At 46.6% G+C, this 20,884-nt stretch overlaps 1 protein-coding gene and 1 non-coding gene across 2 annotated transcripts; both read left to right on the top strand.

Annotated features, from left to right (window-relative positions):
- Positions 1–1,449: 1,449 nt before the first annotated feature.
- RPL13 (ribosomal protein L13) lies at positions 1,450–8,917 on the top strand. Its single transcript, XM_033156960.1, has 6 exons — positions 1,450–1,573; positions 3,540–3,657; positions 5,000–5,141; positions 5,963–6,136; positions 7,018–7,074; positions 8,715–8,917. Exons 2-6 carry the CDS (start codon positions 3,554–3,556, stop codon positions 8,871–8,873), a joined length of 636 nt encoding a protein of 211 aa, XP_033012851.1. The 5' UTR covers positions 1,450–1,573; positions 3,540–3,553; the 3' UTR covers positions 8,874–8,917.
- LOC117052541 lies at positions 3,808–3,888 on the top strand. Its single transcript, XR_004427281.1, has one exon. It is a non-coding gene; the product is annotated as a small nucleolar RNA MBII-202 (small nucleolar RNA).
- Positions 8,918–20,884: the final 11,967 nt, after the last annotated feature.

Raw genomic sequence — 20,884 nt, 5'->3', positions numbered from 1 at the left:
ATTACTTTCATGGCTGGCCTCAGAAAAAACCTTGCCAGTTTCAGACAACCCTGAAAGGCAGACAGGCATACTGAGGGGGATGGCAGCCATCTGACAGCATCATCCAGCCACCTCCACTGGCAATACAATTTTGTCCCTCACTTTAGCCTGCCAACTTCCACTGGCTTCCACCCATGAATATCCACTGGTTCATGCATTCACCCCTGTGCCAGGAGGGCAGCTTCCAGAACCCCCTGAATGCACCCAGGCACACACCATTCACCTCAACCAGTTTACATCCACAAAAATCAGCCTGCTCCAGCCTTTCAGCATCCACTGGCTTCTGAATGCAAATGTCACCAGCTTCCACCCAGCAACACCTGCCAACTTCCACTAGGTCCATCACCAGACATCAGTCAGCTGCTGCATTCTGTCTGCCACTTCACCTCCATGTGGAAGGTCACCCAGTGCTGAATGATACAGCTGTTACCTACCATGTTCTCTTCAGGAAGGTTTATGCCTTGGTTCTCCCCTTGGCCCACCTTTATATCCAGTCAGTGGCTATGTGCTTTTGGGACACGGGTGGTGCTGTGATCTAAACCACTGAGCCTCTTGGGCTTCCAGTTATGTCATCGGTGGTTCAAATCTGCACAACGGGGTGAGCTCCTGTTGCTCTTTCCCAGCTCCTGCCAACCTAGCAGTTCGAAAGCAAGCCAGTGCAAGTAGATAAACAGGTACCGCTGTGGCGGGAAGGTAAACGGTATTTCCATGTGCTCTGGCACTCATCATGGTGTTCCATCTGCCAGTAGCAGTTTAGTCATGCTGGCCACAAGACCCGGAAAGCTGTCTGTGGACAAACACCGGCTCCCATGCCCTGAAAAGTGAGATGAGCGCCACAACCCCATAGGACTTAACCATCTAGGGGTTGGTTCATGCATTGCCTTTCAGGGTTGTCTGAAACTGGCAAGGTTTTCTCTGAGACCCACTGGACTTAACCATCCAGGGGTCCTTTACCTTACCTTTGCTTTTGTGGAGTTCTTGTGCTTTTGAGCCAACACAGGCAGTAGCTGGTGAGGCATCATCATCACCTCCCCACCCCTCACAATGGTGAGTGCAGTTTCAGTAGTAGTTTGTTCCTTTGCATTACCTATTGCCTCATGTGCTGATACCAAGGAAAGACACGTTATAAACCTGTGGGGAGAGGAGCATTTTTCAGCCCAGTGGCTACATTTCCCTCTGGTCAACCTTCAGGGGCCACATCCCGATGCAAAACGGTCAAATGCAAAACGGAAAGGAACAGTAAATGATGTGACCCTATGAATAGGAGACTCCCTTCCCGCGTCCCTCCATCCATTACGAGCCGGCAGAATTGAACGGCCACGGTACCTTTAAGTTGGGCGCCATCTTTGATACTGGCAATACAACGTTTTGGACATAGCGGCTGACGCCAGTGAGGGTAATTCTCTCTCCCTGATTGGCCGCGGACGAAGCGTTTCGCGTTTCCTGAACCGGGTCACGCACGGCGGCTCAAATATCCCAGAGTTCCTGGCGAGGGTTCTTTCTTTTTCCGGCCGGCCATTTTCTCTCCCTGGAGGTGAGTTATCGTGCTGGGGGAGGCATGGTTGGCTATCCGCCTTCATCCGTCGCCTGCGCGGGGATGGCGGACTCCGGGGGCGGACTCCGGGGTTGTAGAGGGTCTTGTGGACGTTACGGAACGGTTATGGGGTCCCGGTGGGGAGACTGATGGGCTCTTGCCTGGTTGTTAGAGGCGATCCTTTGCGCTCCATGGAGCTTCTGGATCTGCCTCGTTATTTAGAAAGGCCCAGCCAGAGCTCACAGTGGAGCACACAGGCTTTGCACGCAGGCGGGCCCAAACACAGCCTCTGGCGTCTTGGTTAGGACGGCTAGCGGCCTTCGAGGGGCTGCTATCACAAGAGCATCCAGTGGTGGGTAAGTGAAGCAAGCGTCCCAGGGACACCCGTAGCTCATTCATATATCGTGGTACCAGGTTCTGTCTCTGGCCGAGAATTATTGGACTAACCAATAGGATTTGTAGCCTTGTTAGTCAAGCCACAGCTACAGTATTTCGGAGTGATTGTCTAGTGCAGGGGTCAGCAACCTTCGGCTCTCCAGATGTTTCGGACTACAATTCCCATCATCCCTGACCACTGGTCCTGTTAGCTAGGGATCATGGGAGTTGTAGGCCAAAACATCTGGAGAGCCGAAGGTTGCCTATGCCTGGTCTAGTGAATAACGACCTATTACAACTCATTAACTGTATTAGTTTTGGCTAAATTGTAATGTCCTGAAGACGTGCAGGGCATTTGTTTTGCTGGGTGCTTTCGTGTTCATTGAGGATTTTATTGTTGACTTTGTAGACATTGTTTCCCCTTTATGGGATTGCGATGCAACCCCAGAGTCCTCTGTGACTGGACTTAACTGTCAGGCATTGTATCCCTGAATGCTAACGAGCTTTTGAACGTTTAAAACAAGCAGTTTTAAAGCCACCAGCTTTATCTTACTCATTTTCTTAAGCTTAACAGGGTTTGAGTCAGCACGAGGTAGGTTCCTGTGTGGGGATGGATTCTAGTTTAGTGGATGTAACACAGGCTTTGCCTGCAGAAGGCCACAGGTTTAAGCTCTTGGATAGCAGGACAAGGGAAGACTTTGAAGAGACACAGCCAGCCAGATCAGTCAGTATTGGGCTCAGTGGAGCAATGTGCAGAATCTGAATGAAGGCAGCCTTGTAAGTTTGGCTGGGATGACCCCATATTTTACCATTCTGATAGGGCATTTGCAAGAGGCTGCAAGTTAGATCTTTGGTATCATTAAAAAAATGTTTTTCATGGGTAATAATAGTATATACAGAGTCTCTCTTTTCAAGTCTGAGTATCCTTCATACAAGTCAGTCACATTCAGAATGAGACATTAGGCAATATGGGGTTGAGTGATAAGACAAGAGTGAAGGGAGGAAAGAAAAAAAAAACCATATTTAGTATCTAGAATGCCTTGTTAGAGAAGACTCAGTACTAGTCTGAACCAATAGCCTGATCCTATACAGCAGTTTCATATGTAAAGGAGGGCCTCAAAGTTCAGCAGGAATACATGTAGAAGGTTCATTCTCTGGGATCTACTGTTGAAAGGTTTTGAACCTTGAGGGGCTGCTGCCAATCACTGTAGCCAGGACCAGCCAAAATTAAGCAAGTAGGTAGCTCCTTATGTTATTGTAAAGTCTCTTGCAGAAGAGATACTGGAGTGATGCATGTTTGATATTGTTAAACACAGTGTGGGATGTTTGATGAATGGATCAAAGCTCTTCCTAATATTACTAGTAAAAGAGATTTCCTGCATCATAATTGCATTCTGCCTGTAAGTTTCCAACCTTTGGCACAATTAAGAATCCAAATGCTAGGTTTCCATTTGGCTTAGAAGGGCATGACATTATGTGTCTCCAGTATACTTCACAGAACTGTTGCAATATAAATAATATTTTGTATGCTGAAAAGAGATGTTAAAATGGAAATCATAAGGAGTCTAATCCATACTGTTTGTATTTTCAGGGACATAAGGAGCCATGGCGCCCAGCCGGAATGGCATGATCTTGAATCCCCATTTTCACAAAGACTGGCAAAGACGAGTGGCCACATGGTTTAATCAGCCTGCTAGAAAGATCCGCAGGTGAGGTCTGCTGAGCCCCTTGCATTTTGTGTTATTTGTGTCCAGTGCTCAGCTAACATCCAGCTGTCTGGATAATGCAAAAGGCAAGCAAGTGTGAGCATTGCCATTTTTGGCTTTTCTGCAAGACACTTGTTCAATTCTTCAGCCAGATGATGAAAATTCTCCGGAATCGCTGTACCACATTGATGACCCTTTGAACCCATATAAGCTGATGGCTGTCGCTTTTTTATTTCTATCTACTCAGTTAAAGGAGGATTGAAAACAGAACTGTCTATATCTTAATGCCTTTATATAAATCTCTGGTGGTGTTGTTGTTCAGTCGTTCAGTCGTGTCCGACTCTTCGTGACCCCATGGACCAGGGCACGCCAATCTTTCACTGCCTCCCGCATTTTGGCCAAACTCATGCTAGTTGCTTCGAGAACACTGTCCAACCATCTCACCCTCTGTCGTCCCCTTCTCTTTGTGCCCTCCATCTTTCCCAACATCAGGGTCTTTTCTAGGCAGTCTTCTCTTCTCATGAGGTGGCCAAAGTACTGGAGCCTCAACTTCAGGATCTGTCCTTCCAGTGAGCACTCAGGGCTGATTTCTTTAAGGATGGACAAGTTTGATCTTTTTGCAGTCCATGGGACTCTTAAGAGTCTCCTCCAGCAGTTTAAATACTGTGTGTAGTTCTGGTTTCCACACTCAAAAATGATATTGTTCAGCTGGAAAAGGTGCAGAGAAGGGCAACCAAAATGATTAAGGGGTTGGAGCCACTTCTATAAGGAAAAGTTAGATTTGCAACTTGTAGTTTGTGGTGGGGGTGAAGGTGAAGGTGAGTAAGGAGGGACATAAGTGGCATAAAACTATGCATGATTTGGAGAAAGAAGTCATTTCCCCCCCTCACATAATACTAGAATTCTAGGTCATCCAGTAAAACATACAAAAGGAGCATAGCTTCACATCACATTGCTGAAACTATGGAATTCATTTGCACAAGTGTGGTGCTAGGATTTGATGAATTCATGGAATATAAGGCTACCAGTGACTCCTAGTGATGGCTAGTTCTGCCTCCACTGTCAGAGGCAGTATGCTTCTGAATACCAGCTGCTGGGAATTACATGAAGCAGTTGTACTGGGGACCTGCTTGCAGGCTTCCTTTAGGTGTCTGATTGGCCAGGTTGCTGGACTAAATGAGTCTTTGGTCTGATCCAGCAGGCCTTCCTTTGTTCTTATGCTTGCCTTATGCCTCCTTCCCTTGCAACCAATCCCAAGTTTATCTGTAAGGGGAGCTCAGTAAGGGTTATATTTGGAGAGACAACAGGTTTAACATAGCCCTTTTGTACTGCTTTGTGCACCCAGGAGGAAGACCCGTCAGGCGAAGGCCCGTCGTATTGCTCCACGTCCGGTATCTGGACCAATCAGGCCAATTGTGAGGTGCCCCACTGTACGATACCACACAAAAGTCCGTGCTGGTAGAGGATTCAGCTTGGAGGAGCTGAGAGTAAGTAAAAAAGCATAGGTGTCTCTTAACACATGACTGCATGCCTCTGAAATACAGGTTGTTTGGCTTGTGGCATATGATATGTGAGCTAAGATTTATAGGAATCTGATGTGTTTTGTACAGTGTTTGGTGGGGCTTCCATATAACCAAATAACTTCGTTGAATCAGATTTCTTGGTGGGTTAGTTTCTGTATTTATAGTGGAAGTTCTTGAATTAAACAGATGGAGAGTTTTAGAGATATACCGGTAGCTAATCCCTGTTCCTTCAGAGTGGGTTATACAAGGAGGATCTTTAGGCAGTTAAAAATTAAATCCAGCACCCTTCTGTTGTCTATTTCTAATTGCTTAAAGAACAAGAGTTTAGCCTTACATATTTTTATTCAGTATTTTGGTGGAGATTTCTTTTTAGGTACTGGAGAAAAAATGTTTGGCCAGGTACATTAGCATCCTACCAGGAGGTCTCTCTTTGTTGCCCTTGCAAGCCATTTGTCATTTCTTTGAAAGCCTTTCAATCAGATGATGGCTCTGTCCCTGGAATCTCTGTACTGTGATTACTTATGTTTTGAAACTTTTCTTCTCTTTGTAAAAAAATTATTAAAGAGTTTCAAAACAAATATTTTTTTAATACATTAACAGAAAAACAAAAAACATAGGGCAACAACAATTTTTGAAAACATTGCTATACTATTATATAAAGTGTCAATATCGTATACAGATAAGAGGTTTTCCAGCTGATGACTGTTCTGCCTCCATAGCAGGTGCAGGGCTGGCAATGTACAAGTTGCTTTTACTTGTGGCTCAGGTTAATATGCTTTCCCTAGATGGCTGGCATCAACAAGAAGTTTGCCCAGACAATTGGTATTTCAGTGGACCCCAGACGCCGTAACAGGTCAACAGAAGCCCTGCAGGCAAATGTGCAGCGGCTGAAGGAATACCGCTCTAAGATCATTCTCTTTCCCCGGAAACCTTCTGCCCCTAAGAAGGGCGACAGTGCAGTAAGTATATAGGGGAGAATTTCAGGGGAAGTAGGTGTTGCAGGGGAAGGGAGCTTTATTTCTAACAAGTCTGGTGGGGCGAAAGCTGTGCTGCAAAGCACACTATTAAACTCCTAAGGACACAACTTCCAAGGAGTACTTGATTATGACTGGGGCACAAAAAAGCTTGCATGCAGTATAAGAGGCAGAAACACTACCTGCTTTCCATTGCTGGTGGTCACATGCTACTTCAGCCACAACATCACAAGTTTGTTCCAATACAGCCAACCAAAGATAACCAACCACACCCTAGGCCACCCCAACTCCTCTCGCCACCAAGGAAATGTAACAAGCAAATAGAAAGATAACCCCCACAAGTGACACCGACACAAAACCACTAAGTAGAAGCATTATCACCCCCCCTCCCCCTCTTCCCCCCCTCTTTTCTTCCCAACCCAATACTGCATGCAACACTAATGTCTCACAACAAATAAAACTGATCTGTAGAAAACGCAACTTGAAAAAAGAATGCATGCATATTTGTAAACAAAGAAATCACTAATAAAAATTATTAAAAAAAAAAATGTTCCAGGGCCCTCTTCTTTAGTTTCTATGATTCTCAAAGTGTGTACATATGTCTTTAAAGACCTTGCAGTTACCTGTATTGGAGAAAGAGCAGAGGTGTTGAGGAAAAGTGAGATGACAGCAATATAAGGCTAAACTGGAAATTTCGGTATTGTGTTCAGCTCTACCTAACCTTGCCCCTACAATAAGATTTTTAGAGGCTCCCTCAGCACTTGTATGACATAATCCAAGCTAGGGTTTTTTTTTTCTTACTGTCCTAAAAAGGGGGGGGGAATAAATAGTTAAGTTAATTCCTGAACGTTTTCTTCTCTCCACAGGCTGAAGAGCTCAAGATGGCCACACAGCTCTCTGGACCAGTTATGCCAATCAAAAATGTAAGTGACTTCCATAGATCTTTCCTCTGAAATTTATAGACTTGGTATTGGAAAATTTCCTGCTTCCAACTTCATTGAAATGGTCTCTTGAGAGCGGCTGTGTTTCTTGGGTGTCAAATGATGTTCTGTGACTTAACAAAAAGGAGCAGCTTCAATGTTGTGTTGGCTACTTGTCATTCATTCAAACATAGTTCTGTTCTTGGAATCTTGCAAAACACAAGTTTGCAATCAATATTGAAAGTTTGTTGGTTTTTCGAGTAAGTCGTACACAAAATCTGAACAAGTGAATGGGTGGTAGTCTTGATGCTACTGAATTTCTAACAGAAATGGAATATTAAAAAAGAAGCAGTCAAGTAGGTGGTTAGCCTTGTGGAGTCCTGCTGGGGATTGGTCTCTTCTAAAGTCCTTGCTTCTCACAGTGCCTCTGGGAAGCACAGCAGCAGCAGGGCTTAAAGAAAACAGCCCTGTGTTCTTGCTCATCCTCCAGCAAGAGGTACTCAGTGCTGTATTTCTGGATATGGGTTTTCCAATTTATTTATTTATTTTTGTTTTATTTTATTGAAATAAGGTGACTGCCCTGGAAATCCAGTATATTGAGGGGCAGTATGTAAATGTAAAATAAACTAGTATACAGCTATAGCTAGAAGCCATTGATTGTCTCCTACCACATGAGTTTGTCTCATCTCCTTTGAAAGCCACCTAAGCCAGTGGCTATTGTCACACCTTGTGGCAGTGGGTTCCACAAGTTAATTAGTCATTGAGTTGAAAAGGACTTCTCCTTTTCTGTTTCTCTTGTCTATCTTGAACCTACAGCCAGTTAGTTTAATTGGGTGACCCATGAGCTCTAGAATTATGAAAGAGGGAAGCTATCTACTATGCTTCTCCCCACCCCCTGAAAAGCCCCAAATATTTTAGCCTTCCCTCATTGGTCATTTTGGTTGCCTTTCCTGACTCTTACTTCCTTTTGAGACTGACTGGCCATAACTGTTCTCTTATTCCAAAAGCGGATATCCTCTTATGTTTATATCCAAGGCCTTATGCTGTTGACCATCTTCATTTTCAGTCCCTCTAACTGATCACTAGATTCTGCTAGTGGCAATGATTTTTTTCCTGTGCCTGGACTAGCTATGATGGTTCCAACTCCACTGTCAGTATGTCTCTGAACTCCAGTTGCTCAGAATCACAAGCAAGGGAGGGTCTTGTTATGCTTAGGTTCTCCTTGTAGGCTTCACATTAGGGCATCCGGTTGGCCGCTGTGAGAACAAAATGCATGACTAAATGGGACATTGGCCTGATCCAGCAGGCTCTTCCGGTGTTCTGAGTGCTTCTACAGAAAGGGGCTGAGTCTGCATACATATTATATATTTTGAGCACATTTTGTCCCGAAAAGAATTATGGGCACTGCAATTTGTTGAGGGTTGCTAGGAATTGTAACTCGGGGGGGGGGGGGGGATAAACACTGCTCAGAATTATTTGAAGGAATGAATGTGATTTGGATGTGCTTTAAAGGTAAACTGTATATATAGCCTGTGACTGAAAAGTGTTAGACTGAGCCGTAGTGTGGGCAAATATTGAATCAGAAGTGGGAAGAAAGCAACAGCTTTTTGGTGTGTGCCCTGATTGTCTGGTTCTTTCCTTAGGTCTACAAAAAGGAGAAAGCCCGGGTTATATCGGAGGAAGAGAAGAATTTCAAGGCTTTTGCCAGCCTGCGCATGGCCCGGGCAAATGCTCGGCTCTTTGGCATCCGGGCTAAGCGAGCCAAGGAAGCAGCAGAGCAGGATGTGGAAAAGAAGAAATAAACTCTTTGTTTGGAGCACCTCAATAAAGGATAGATTTGGAACTATGTGGTGCTTGTCTTAGAGATGTGGGGAAGAGCAACATGGGCCTGGAATCCTGGCACTTGAGCACAGCCCCTTTGCCATCTCCATCTCATGCCCACTCATTTTTTGTAGGCACTCCAGTAGTTTGGCAAGGAGGCTGGTACCTCTTGGGATTTCAGTATTGAATCAGCCTGGGGAATGGAAGGCAGTGCTAGTTGGAGCCCATTTTATATTATTAACCCCCTGGTTGGGGGATGAAAGGGGCGACCTACCATTCCTTGCCCACTTAGGTTCCCTTTTGGCAGATACATTGCTGGGTAATTTGGGTATTTAGTAGAACAGAAGGTGATAAATGCAAGTTCCTCATGTATGTATGGGGAAGAGCCATAGCTCAGTGGTAGAGCATTGGGTTTTGGATGCAGAGGGTCCCAGTTCAAGCCCAGAGAGCTGCTGCCTGTCAGTGCAGACATTACCAAGCTAGATGAACCAATGCTCTGACTTGGTACAAGATGACTTCTTAATTTTTTTATATACTGAATCTTGCAAGGGATTCACCGCAGATACCTGATTCTTATTCACCACAGGGCCATTTCAGGTGTCAACTCCTTACTGGATTAATGTAGACCAGGCGTGGTGTTTTATAAGAGCAAAAGTGAGCTGAGCTGAAGTGAAGACCAAACAAGCCACCAGAGAATCGGATAGTTATTTTCCAGGAATGTACTCTTTACTGTCTGGATGAGCTGCCTTTTCACCTCCGCTGCATCCCATTGAGGAAATGAATGAGAAGTACTTAGTTGATTAATGGAAGCTGGGTTTGGTTGATCACTCAGCTCTGCTGGAAAAATTGAGTGTGTGCTTGATGTGAATTGCAGAGGATCCTATTTACAATAACTAGAGGGTGTCTCTGGGAGTGGATGGGAACCACAAGTTTGGTTTAGTTTTACTAGCCAAACGTAGCATTGCCACTTACCTACCCATCCCATAGGTCATCTGGAGATGAGATTAATTCTCTTGACATGCTACAGATCTGGAGCAGGTAAAGTTACAAATCCCCCTCATGCTTCAGTTGTTCTGTGAAATTTTGTGGACACGGAGCAGGTAGGCGTCACATGTTGCTCTGAAGAAGGGCAGATGGGAATGGGGTGTAGGTGTATGCACACATTAGTTGGCATCCTGTCTCGAGAGACAATGCTCTAGGGGTGAAGTCAAACCACTGTGTTGGCACTGAAGTGACCCCTGGGGCACAAACCTGGGCAGTGTGTATAGAGGTCTTGGGCATCCCAGACAAGATCCCTCTTGGCCTCACATGCTCCATATGAAAGCAGCAATACACCTGGCACCAGCTTGGCAGCAGGAGTTGCTGGAAGGAGGTGTACAAGATGCCATCCAACCATCTTGGGGACTCCCAGATTTTTATAGGGTTTGCTCCTTAACCTTTCCCCCCTGAAGATAGCTGAGGTTTAGGACCAGCGTTTTCCTTCTTGATGAGCTAACTTCACAGGTTTACATGCCCCATCTGCCCCTCACTTCCCTGTACAGCGTGTGCAGAAACCACCTTGACTGTTGGATCCACTATTAGTTTTGTTCACTCAATCCACCGGAGCCTGTCTTTGCATGCAGAGAAAGTCCCTAACTTACTGAGGGTTTGAGACCCATTGGCTACTCTCACCTGATTTAGCTGGCCAGTTGAAACTGTTCCCAGGGTATTGTCGCTTGCATGCTGACAGCTGCTATAGGTGAGAGCTGAGTGCATGGTGAGGACCGAAGGTGGACAAACTACCCCAGAAGGAGCACGATGCGTCACCTACCAGAGGTACTGCCCCTTCCTTAATGCTCCATACACCCCATGTGCGCAAAGCTCCAATGGTATATTGGGGAGGACACAGCTTGAAGTGGTGCTTATTGTTCTGCAGTGGGAGCTTGCACATGAAGTCTCTGCACTGTTTGAAATCCTGTCCAACCTCTTCATACTAAGGCTTGCATGTGATAGATGGAAGCTGAATAAATCTAAAGTTAACTCATTTCTAAGTACAGGTTCAGTCCTCTGCGTCTCCACATATGATCATGTACCAGGTGCTGGGGTTGACAGTCCAAGGCAGCCATTGCAAATTTTCTTCATGCAACTGAGAAAATGGGTTCTGGCCCATGAATGCTTGTGCCAAAATAACTGATTTCATATGTGGCTATCACATTTCTTGTTTTGACCACCACGAGAGAATTCATTTTCATCTAACAAGTCTAATAAATCTGCCTCTCAAAGCCCATGCCAATGCTCTGGAGGTTCTTCTTTTTTGAAGAGGGAGGGGGTGCACACCTGGAGAATCTCCATCCCTTGGATCAGTTGTTAACTAACCCAAAGGAAAAATTCCTTTCAGTAGCACCTTAGAGACCAACTAAGTTTGTTCTTGGTATGAGCTTTCGTGTGCATGCACACTTGTTCAGATACATCTGTATCTGAAGAAGTGTGCATGCACATGAAAACTCATACCAAGAACAAACTTAGTTGGTCTCTAAGGTGCTACTGGAAAGAATTTTTTATTTTATTTTGTTTTGACTATGGCAGACCAACACGGCAACCCACCTGTAACTAACCCAAAGGAGAAATCCTCTCCATGACATTTTTTTCAAAGAGACATGCAGGTACATGTTGGTTCCACTTGATGGCAGTAAGCCCTCAATTTAGCAGTAAGTTTAACACTCAAGTTGTTGAAAGTAACAGTTTTGTTTCCAGGATTTCCTCTTTATAACCTATAACCCATGTGGACGTACCCTGGAGACTCTTGTATTGAGGAGCTGACCTTTGTGGTCAGATATGATCTCTCCTTTGGTACCTTTCCCTCACTTCCCTGTCTCTAAGTTTCTCAGCTCAGCTTTGGAAGGGTAATTAATGACCATGGCCACAAGATGCCACAAGGTGGCAGTGCAGAAACTAGACTTCCTTTAGGTATCACTTTCTCCAGTGCTTCACAAGGTGAGTTGTTGCAATTGCTGAAATTCTTCTTTCTTTGCAATACCTATTGAGAGAGTGAGAAATAAAATCACAGAGTTGGAAGGGACCATGAGGGTCATCTAGTGCAACCGTCAGCAATGCAAGAATCTTTTGCCCAACATGGGGTTCAAACGCATCATCCCAGGATTAAGAATCTCATACTCTTATGTCTCCATGGTGACTCTTTTGGCTCGTTGCTTCTAACATGGAAGAGCTGCTACCAATATATATATATAACATAGTGCTTCAGAGTAGTTGAGGCACGCTTTATCCACCATCTCAATAATTGCAACAACCCTGCATGGTAGATGATAATTTCTATATTCCGAATGTGGATGACAGTCTGAGAACTGGTGACTTCCTGATTCACTGCTCAGCCTTAAATCTCTTGGGAAAGACAAAGGGTTTGGGGAAAGTCCATAGCACAATGGCAGAACATCTGCATGACCTGCAGAAGATCCCAAGTTCAATGCCCAGCATCTTAAGATACAGCTGGGGAAAAGGCTCCCTGTCTAAAACCATGGACAGCTGCTGCCAGTCATGCTGGACAATATTGAGTGAGATTGATCCATGGGTCTGACTCCATATCATGCAGCTTCCTGTGTTCCTGAGGCTAGGCCATGGGCCCCTCCAGCACATGCACACCCCTAATTATAGGGTAAGAGTTTCACTGAGTGAAAAGGCCATTTTTGAAAGGCAGGGCTGCACTAGATCAATCCATCTGAGCTGTTCCACAATAAAATAGCAAGAGAAGAGCAGAAAAGTTGAGACATTGGCACTAGCCAATCTGACCTTGGCATAAATCCCTCCTTGGCCTGTGAATACCTCTGCATCTTTCTCTTCTCCTCCACCCTCACCCTGCTCTTTACATTTAATATCATTTATTTGTTTTAGTTATTTTTTAAACTATAAACCCCCTTGGGTGCCTTGACAAAAATGCAGTAAAGATACAATTAATGCTTCTGTGTGCTGCGTGGCTGGATCCCTCCATTCTAGAAGGAACTGAATTTCTGTGGAGACTAGGACACCAGAGCTCCTTGGACAATGAAGTTCAGCATCCCTTCTACTCTATCAAGCAAATTTCAAGGGAAACTCTGTGTTCCAGAGACTTCGCCAGGAAGCAGCCAGCATTGCAAATTGTTCTCATTAGAAGCAGGAAATGCTGCCCGCTTTGCGTGTTCAGCCAGCGCAGCTTCTCTTTTGCTGGGCTCTGGTCCTAGGCAGACTCTTGGGCACCTGCCAGGTCTGGGAGCACAGATGGGAAGGGTCTACTCTGAGTAATGTTCCTGCTTTGCAGAAGCCGCTGCCTCCGAGTGCAGGCAGTGACTTCCGTCCTAGCGCATGCGGCAGCGAACACTGCCCTTTCCATGCGCATTGTGTCGCACGGCCTCGCACAAGACAAAATGTTGGCTGTGCCTGGCAGGTGGAAGAGTGATGCTTTCTCTGCCAGTGGTCCAAGGTGCTCCTCAAATCATGGGGTGCCCTTTTCAGCTTCCCTCTGGGTTCTATTTCCTGCTCCCCTACCCGGTCCTCGCCATACAGCTCTGCTTTTATCAATCTACTTGTTCCCCATGTTTGGTGCCCAGCAGCGAAAATGAGAAGGCAGCAGTCAGGTTCAGGGGGGTCAGGTAAGGACATAAGAGGAACCCTTCCAGATCAAACCTCAGGCTTATCTAGTCCAGCATCCTGACCTCACACTGGTCAACCAGAAAGCCCACTAGCTCTCCCCACTTGTGCTCCCAAGTAACTGCTAATGAGAAGCATACTGCCTCCTACACTTGAGATTGAACATAGCCATTGTGTCTAGTAGTCATTGATTGCCCACTCCTCCATGAATCTGTTTTGTTTGTTAAAACAGGAGCTGAGATCGGCCCACTCCTACGGAGCTGTCAGGAGCAAACTGGGAAGGAAATTGACAGATGGAGATCCCCACCCTTTGGCCCTGCTGAGGATGCTCTTTCTTCTGGGCTGCCCTGCTATGAGCAGAATCTTCCCCAGAACTGTCAATCATCCTGCAGGCACAGGGAAGCTGCTAACATGCGCTGTGAACTAGAAAGAGACCCCGGTGGAGGAACAGGAGTCATAGTGATCTCACCCAGCTTGATCAAACCCCGGGTGTTGGCAGGTTGTGAGGGAGACATGCTTGCCTGCTTGGCAGAGGCCTCATGGAGCTTGATGAGGGTACAGGGGGCAGCTGCTTTTGCCAGGGGGCTCCCAATCCTCGGGGCCTGCAGGAGGAAACATTGTTAAGCAGCCACAGTGTAAGATTCCCAGGCTTTGGTATCAGTTGCTATCTCCAAAATCTCCATCTCTCTATGGAGTGATGGTGACTTGGAGCAGGCGAATGTGCCTCTTGCTTGTCTGGATGGAGGACAGAGCAGGATATGTGAGTGTGCATGGAAACCAGCCTACCATAGAAAGGTAAACTTTGCATTTGTTGCTCCGTCCCACTTTTGCATCTGGTCCTGCCCTCCACTGGCATCTGGCATCTGGTGGGGGGCCCACAAAGAAATGTGGCTCTGGGCCTGACAAATTCCCCACCCTGCATTAGATGGTGGATAAGACTTGCTTTAGTTTCCTTATATACGTCTGCAGTAGTTCTTGCCCACAGACTGAGGAGAGGGTGACAGTAAGCCCTGACAGCAAGAGCCAGACTTCATTTTCCCTCTGAAATCGACCCATGTTTGTACCTATGCATATAAATTAGCGTATGCAAACATCATGCAGATTTATGCCCTGGGCTTGTGCCCTGAGCAACACCCCTGGTGGGTAGATGATCCACTTTGTATGCAGAAGGTCCAGGGTTCAATCCCCGGCATCTCTAGGCAGAGCTGAGAATGTGCCCCACCTGAAACCCTGGAGAAGCCACTGCTTACTAGTTTAGATAATATTCGGCAATGCTTTGACTTGATAAAAAGGCAGCTTGCTGCATTCAGAGAAACCAAGCTGTCTTTTAAGATCTTGGATCGTATCGTATAAAAATGGCCGTAGAGAAGGACAGCCTTTCATCTGTGGGTGAGCGTTGCTTATTGAAAGGGGGAAGCCCTTGATTTCCCCAGTGTCTCCATACCAGGCTGGGCTGCCTAGTGGGCCCCCCTCCCCAAGGACTCCTGTTGATATTAATTCAGCATGTGATGGAGCCGACTCTCTCTCCCCCCCCCCTTCTCCTTTTGGCTCCCAGGCACTTGTTAACACTCATTTAATTAGCAAATGCCAACCTTTTGACTGAGCAGCTTAATTAGCCTGACTCTCTGGCAGCTACTTGGCCCAGGCAGATGAACCTGGGCTGCTCTGCAAGGGGGAAGGAAGGAGGCCTCCTGGCTCCGTGAACCACAAAAAGTCACTGATTGGGCCAGAGGGGACGGGGCTGAGCATTCTGGCTGATTCACACAGTCAGTTTGGATGTGCTCAAGTCAAACGTCTCTTTGCTTTTTCCAGGGATTCTTTGACACATCTTGTCCTGGCTTGGTGAAGACATCAATAGGAGACTCTCGGGACTGAAGAGTCAAGCAGTGGTTTAACATACGGCTTATTTATTTAGGAGACTCCTGTGATTCCAAGTGCTTCCAGAGTTTGGTTTCCTTCAAATGAATCACAGAATGACAGAATTTCAGAATTGCAAGGGAACTGAGGGTCATCTAGTCCAACCCCCTGCAATGCAGGAACCTCAACTAAAGCATCCATGACTGATGACCACCCAACCTTTGCTTAAAAACCTCCGAGAAAGGAGAGCCCACCAGCTTCCGAGGGAGTCCATTCCACTGTCAAAACAGCTCTTGCTGTCAGAAAGTTCTTCCTGATGTTGAGTCAGAATCTCCTTTCTTGTAACTTGAATCCATGGGTTCGAGTCCTACTCTCTGGAGCAGCATGAAGGAGGTTGTGAATGAGCAGAAACTAACCTACTCTGCAAATATTAAACTAAAACAAACTGCTCTGCCCACCTTTGCTTCTGGTCCCCCACCACCACCGCGGGCATATTGGCCTGAAGAGAATGTGAACCTCAGGCTGAAAAATGTTCCCCACCTCTGCCTTCCCCAACCTGGTGCCCTCCAGCTGTTTTGGACCATAACTTCCATTGGGCTGAGCCAACTGCGGCTCATGGGAGTTGTATTCCAAAACACCTGGAGGGCACCATGTGGAGGAAGGCCATTCTAGATGCTGCCTCAGAGGGCTCTGGACAGCGGCCACTGTGGCTTGTGCCTTCACAGCCAGCATTGGGCTCTGCTCTGTTTTCTACTGCACCTATATTGCTGTATCCTCCTTCTCCTCCTCTTCCTCCTGCTTCTTCTGCCATCGCCACTAATGCCTTCCCTCTTGCACCTTGGAAGGAAGGGTGGATGTGTGCAAAAGGCAAGGGCCCCATGAGGGGAGGTGTACCCACTCTGCATATTTTCTGTGAGCCTCCCTTTTGTAGTGGGAGAGGAAGCTGCATTGCCAGGTTGTCGCTGCTGAGTTAGAGAGATAGAGCCGACCGCCTGCTTTTTCCAGGAGGGGTCTCCTCACCACTGTTCCAAGGACGCCGTGTGTCTCCAGCGGCATGTGCCTCCACGTGGTTACATTCAGGGACAGGTTCACGGTGGAAAGAGGAGGGCATGTTAGAGGTGCCTGTTGTACAAAGTGGGTGGGAGGCGAGAGCGGATGTGTAGACATTTCTCGGAAGAACTTTTGAATTAAAAAATGACCTTCAGATGTTGGAGTATTCGGCGGCAAACAATAAAAATGAAATTGCAGGCTGAGAAAAACCTACAAGTGGGGGGGGGGAACGACGACAGAGAGTGAATGTACAACAAACATGAAGAGGAGGAGAATTAGTACTGACGAATGAGTCATCAACAATTTGTTGCTGCTGAACAGATAAATACTTTGGGACGTGGCTGAAATCCGTCAATAGTGGGACTTGCCTGTCAATTCAAAGCCCTCTTCCAAACATTAAGGCAGCATCGCAGAATTAATCCCACGGTGCTTTTATTGAATCCGCTGAGTGTTCAGCCAGGCAGGTTTTCAGCTCTCTGATGTTTTCAGCGCCACAGCAATGAGCACATTTTGTATTCTCGATATATTTTTAACCTGTCCATGCCAAACGGCTGCCAGCCATCTGTATAGTCTAGATCAGAGACAAGAACGCAGGAAGCTGCCTCCTACAGTGTCAGGTCATCGGAGCATCTAGCTTAGTATTGTCTGCATTGACTGGCAACAGTTCTCCGGGATTGCAAACTGGGCTCATTCCGAGCCCTACCTGGAGATGTCAAGGATTCAACCTGTGACCTTCTGCATGCAAGGCAGATGCCCAAACCATTGAGCTATGGCCCTTTTTCCAGCCTAGGGGCCATATTTGCTCATGGATAACTAGCCTGGGGCTACATGCCTGGGGTGGGTGGGAGGGCAGTAAAAAGAGACAAAAATGGGTGAAGCAATAAACGAGGCTCTTAGCCAGTCAGAGGTTTCCATTCACACCCTTCTCCTCCCAGGCAAGTGGGAGGCAAAAGCACTGAAGGAAAGTGGGGCTTGGAGCAGGTGAGCGGTGTGGCCTAGAATGGGGACGTGGCCAGGAGGGGACCCTGAGACCTGGAGGACTGCAACTGAGGTTCCCTTGGCCCAGATTTCCATGTTTGAAAGGCCAGGTTAAAAACAGTGGATGTTCTGTTCTTCAACTCACTTCTCTGCTCCTCCAGACATGAACAGAAACATTATGACTGCCTGTGAGGATGTGCAAATTTAAGCAAAAAGGATGCCTGGGTGAAAATGTTTGTGGAGCATTTATGACACACAGTTTACTGAATTTATTTACATTACCTCTTTCCAGACCAGCTAGGTTCCCAAAGCATGCATGTACGCATGCATGCACACACGCATGCATGCATAAATAGTTAGTGCATTCACCCTCCGTTCAGGAAAATCCCATGCATCAGCACAATCCTAACAATGTCTACTCAAGATATAAGCCCTGTTGTTTTTGGTTGGTTGGGTGTTAGTTAGATGAGATAGATAGAAAGAAAGATAGATAGAATGTAAGTCCTGTTTAATGCTGTATTCGGTGAAGCTTCCTTCAAGGTAAGTGTGTGTGTGTGTGTGTGTGTGTGTGTGTGTGAGAGAGAGAGAGAGAGAGAGAGAGAGAGAGAGAGAGAAACTGACTGAAGAAGCTCCTTCTCCAAAGTGCTGACCTGTGTCCCAGGCAATTATCCATGTTGAAAAACAAGAGGCAGCAGGAGGGTAATTTTTCCTGCATTGATTTTCCTTCTGCTAATTACAGCCATTTGTTATAATTAACCTGCCTGCCGGCTCTCTTGGGACACCGAGCTGTATGGCTGCAGTGGCTCCTTTGGCCCAGCAAGAGGAAACAGCTCTTTCTTTCTGATGGGGGCAAGAGGAGTGTAGCCACTCGCATTCCCAATGGAGCAAAGATGGCAGCCCCTCACTGATAACACAGGGAAGAAGAGGCTCAGATCAAAGGGTCTGGGGTGGCAGCTCTGGTTAAAAACAACCCCTTTCTCCTCCAATGTCCTGCCAGCTGGAAAGCAGCTGCTGCAGCTCAGTGGCAGAGCATCCCTTCTGCATGCAGGCAGTCCCAGGTTCTACCCCTGGCTTCTGCAGGTGCAGCTGGGAAAAGACCCTCTTGGAAACCCTGGAGATCTGCTGCAGTTAGCATAGTATGGGGAACTCCAATCAGCTCCAGCTAATATGGCTCATGGCCAGGGTTGATGGGAGTCAGCATCACCTTGAGGTTGACCTGGAGTCTCCAGGTTTGTCTGGCCCCCTCCAGAGGGCAGATGGGGGGCTTGAATCTCCACGTGGGAGAGAGTGCCTTTAAAAAATTTGTTTTTATTAAGCTGGACCCGGGATCAACCCACTTCAGCTAAGGTTTCTATCTTAACTTCTAGCCAGTAACATATCTGCTAATTTGTTAGACTGTGTTTTTGTGTTTTTTGTTTGAACGACATGCTTTCGGCGACTGTGGCCAATGTTTACTGCATGATGCTTAATGACATCACCCTTCATGACATCACTGGGGATTGCCCCGTGACATCACCAGGGCCCACCCCTAGGTTTCAAGCTTGAGCCCTGAAATCTCAGGGTCTGGGATACTGGCAACCCTACCTGGAGGGACAAAGGTTCCTCACACCTGGTGTAGACAATATTGAGCCAGATGAACCTAGTGGTCTGACTTGGTAGAAGGCGGTTTGCTGTGATCCTATTTAAACCAGCCCTTTATTTAGAACCAGGAGTGCAGGAAGTGTGTGAAAAGTGTTACCTACCCATCACCATATGGGAGGATAGCCAGCCATGCCTGAAGTTGGCAGAATCCGGTCAATTTAACGCACGAACAAAACATTTGGATATTCAGTTCAAAAACGTGCATGAAAGTGTTAGGACAAATGTGATCAAGCTGAAATATTGTCCTAGCGAAAAGAATCTTGCTGATGGATTCACAAAGCCCTTAAGTTTTCAGGATTGCGAACGAGAGGGGGTGTCAGGTTTTCTGGTCATCACAGAGTTAACTGTTCACCAGGAGGCGTTCTGATCCTGGGTGCCTCGCCCACAGCTATACAGTGGTGCCCCGCTAGACGAAAATAATTCGTTCTGCGAATATTTTTGTCTAGCGGTTTTTTCGTCTAGCGAAGCGGCAATGCAAACCGCGGTTTTCGCTAGACGGGAAAAAAAAGTCTTGCGAGGCAGCCCCATTGACTTTTTCGTCTTGCGGGGCAGCCTTCCGCTAGACGAATGCCTTTGTCTAGCGAGTTTTTCGTCTAGCAAGGCATTCGTCTAGCGGGGCACCACTGTACGGACATTTTCCTTTGTCTGGAAAAAGGGGAGTTTTGTTTTTGCTTTCCCCTCGATGCTGTGTTCTGTGCTGTTGTTTTTTGATGTATGAGTGAGAACGCTGCAGACATGCAGCTCGAGTCTTTAGGACGTTTGTGTGTGCTACTTAAAATAAAGTTCTATTAGTCAAGTAGCACTGGTGTCCAGCTGATTTCTTTTAAGACACCACTGAAGAGGCAGACCTAAAGAAGCCATCGTAACCCTGTGCTAACTCTGCTACTGAAGACAGTTTTTGAGACGCGCAGCCTGAGAGAGGAGCGTGACTGGACGGCCATTAGATGTTGGGCTGGATTATAAAGCTGATTGATTACAGCTCTGGGCAGCAGCACTACTTGGGTCAAAGGTTTTATGACCCAAATACTTCAAGAAATGGAATCTTAGTTTTGTGGTGAAGCACATGCTTTGGGTGCAGAATGCCTCAGATCCCATCTCCAGCATCTCTAAGTAGGGCTGGGTGGGTGGGTGGACGGTATCTGAAACCCTGGAGACCCACTGCCTGTTAGTGTAGACAAACCTGAGCTAGGGGAACCAGTCATCTGACTCAGTAGTAAGACAAGCTTCAGTATATTCAGCCCCTCCGGGAAGGGAAGGGTGGGGTGGCATGACTGGCACAGCAAGGTCTCCACATAGCACACCATCTCTTGCCTTGCAAAAGCAGGCTTTGCTTGAGACACAGAGTGGGTGCTGACCAGGTCGTGTCGTAATGCAACTTCCTTGGGAGTATGTAAGAAAGCCGCTTTGGATCAGATGAAATGTTGCTTGCTCAAATGCCAGGGCAGCAGCACAAAAGCCCATGTGCGTGTGAGCCAAGGCAGCTGCCTGAGTAATCAGCAAACGGCACGTGGAAGAGCAAGATTTTACAGAGATTTTCAAAAGGGAGAAAAACAAAACACCACCGCACACATGTAGGGATTTTCATGCTGATGAGAGTTCTGGAATAACAGAGTTCCATCTTGAATCAGAGCGATACAAGGATGATGCAACCAAGTGGGGATCATTTAGGGTAGAGGCAGTAACTCACTGGTAGAGCACATTCTATGCATGCAGGGGGAAAACAAAAAAAAACAAGCCAAGTTTAATTCCCAGGACTTCAAGTTGCAGGACTGGGACAAACATCTCTCAGTCATGAAGACCCTGGGCTGGGTCTTCTAAGCCTTCCTGGTGTACTTCATGCCATCCTACA

Source organism: Lacerta agilis, chromosome 8 (assembly GCF_009819535.1).
Source record: "Lacerta agilis isolate rLacAgi1 chromosome 8, rLacAgi1.pri, whole genome shotgun sequence".
Taxonomy (NCBI): Eukaryota; Metazoa; Chordata; class Lepidosauria; order Squamata; family Lacertidae; genus Lacerta; species Lacerta agilis.
The sequence above is the reverse complement of the archived record's forward strand: the minus strand, read 5'-3'. Positions and strand labels throughout refer to the sequence as shown.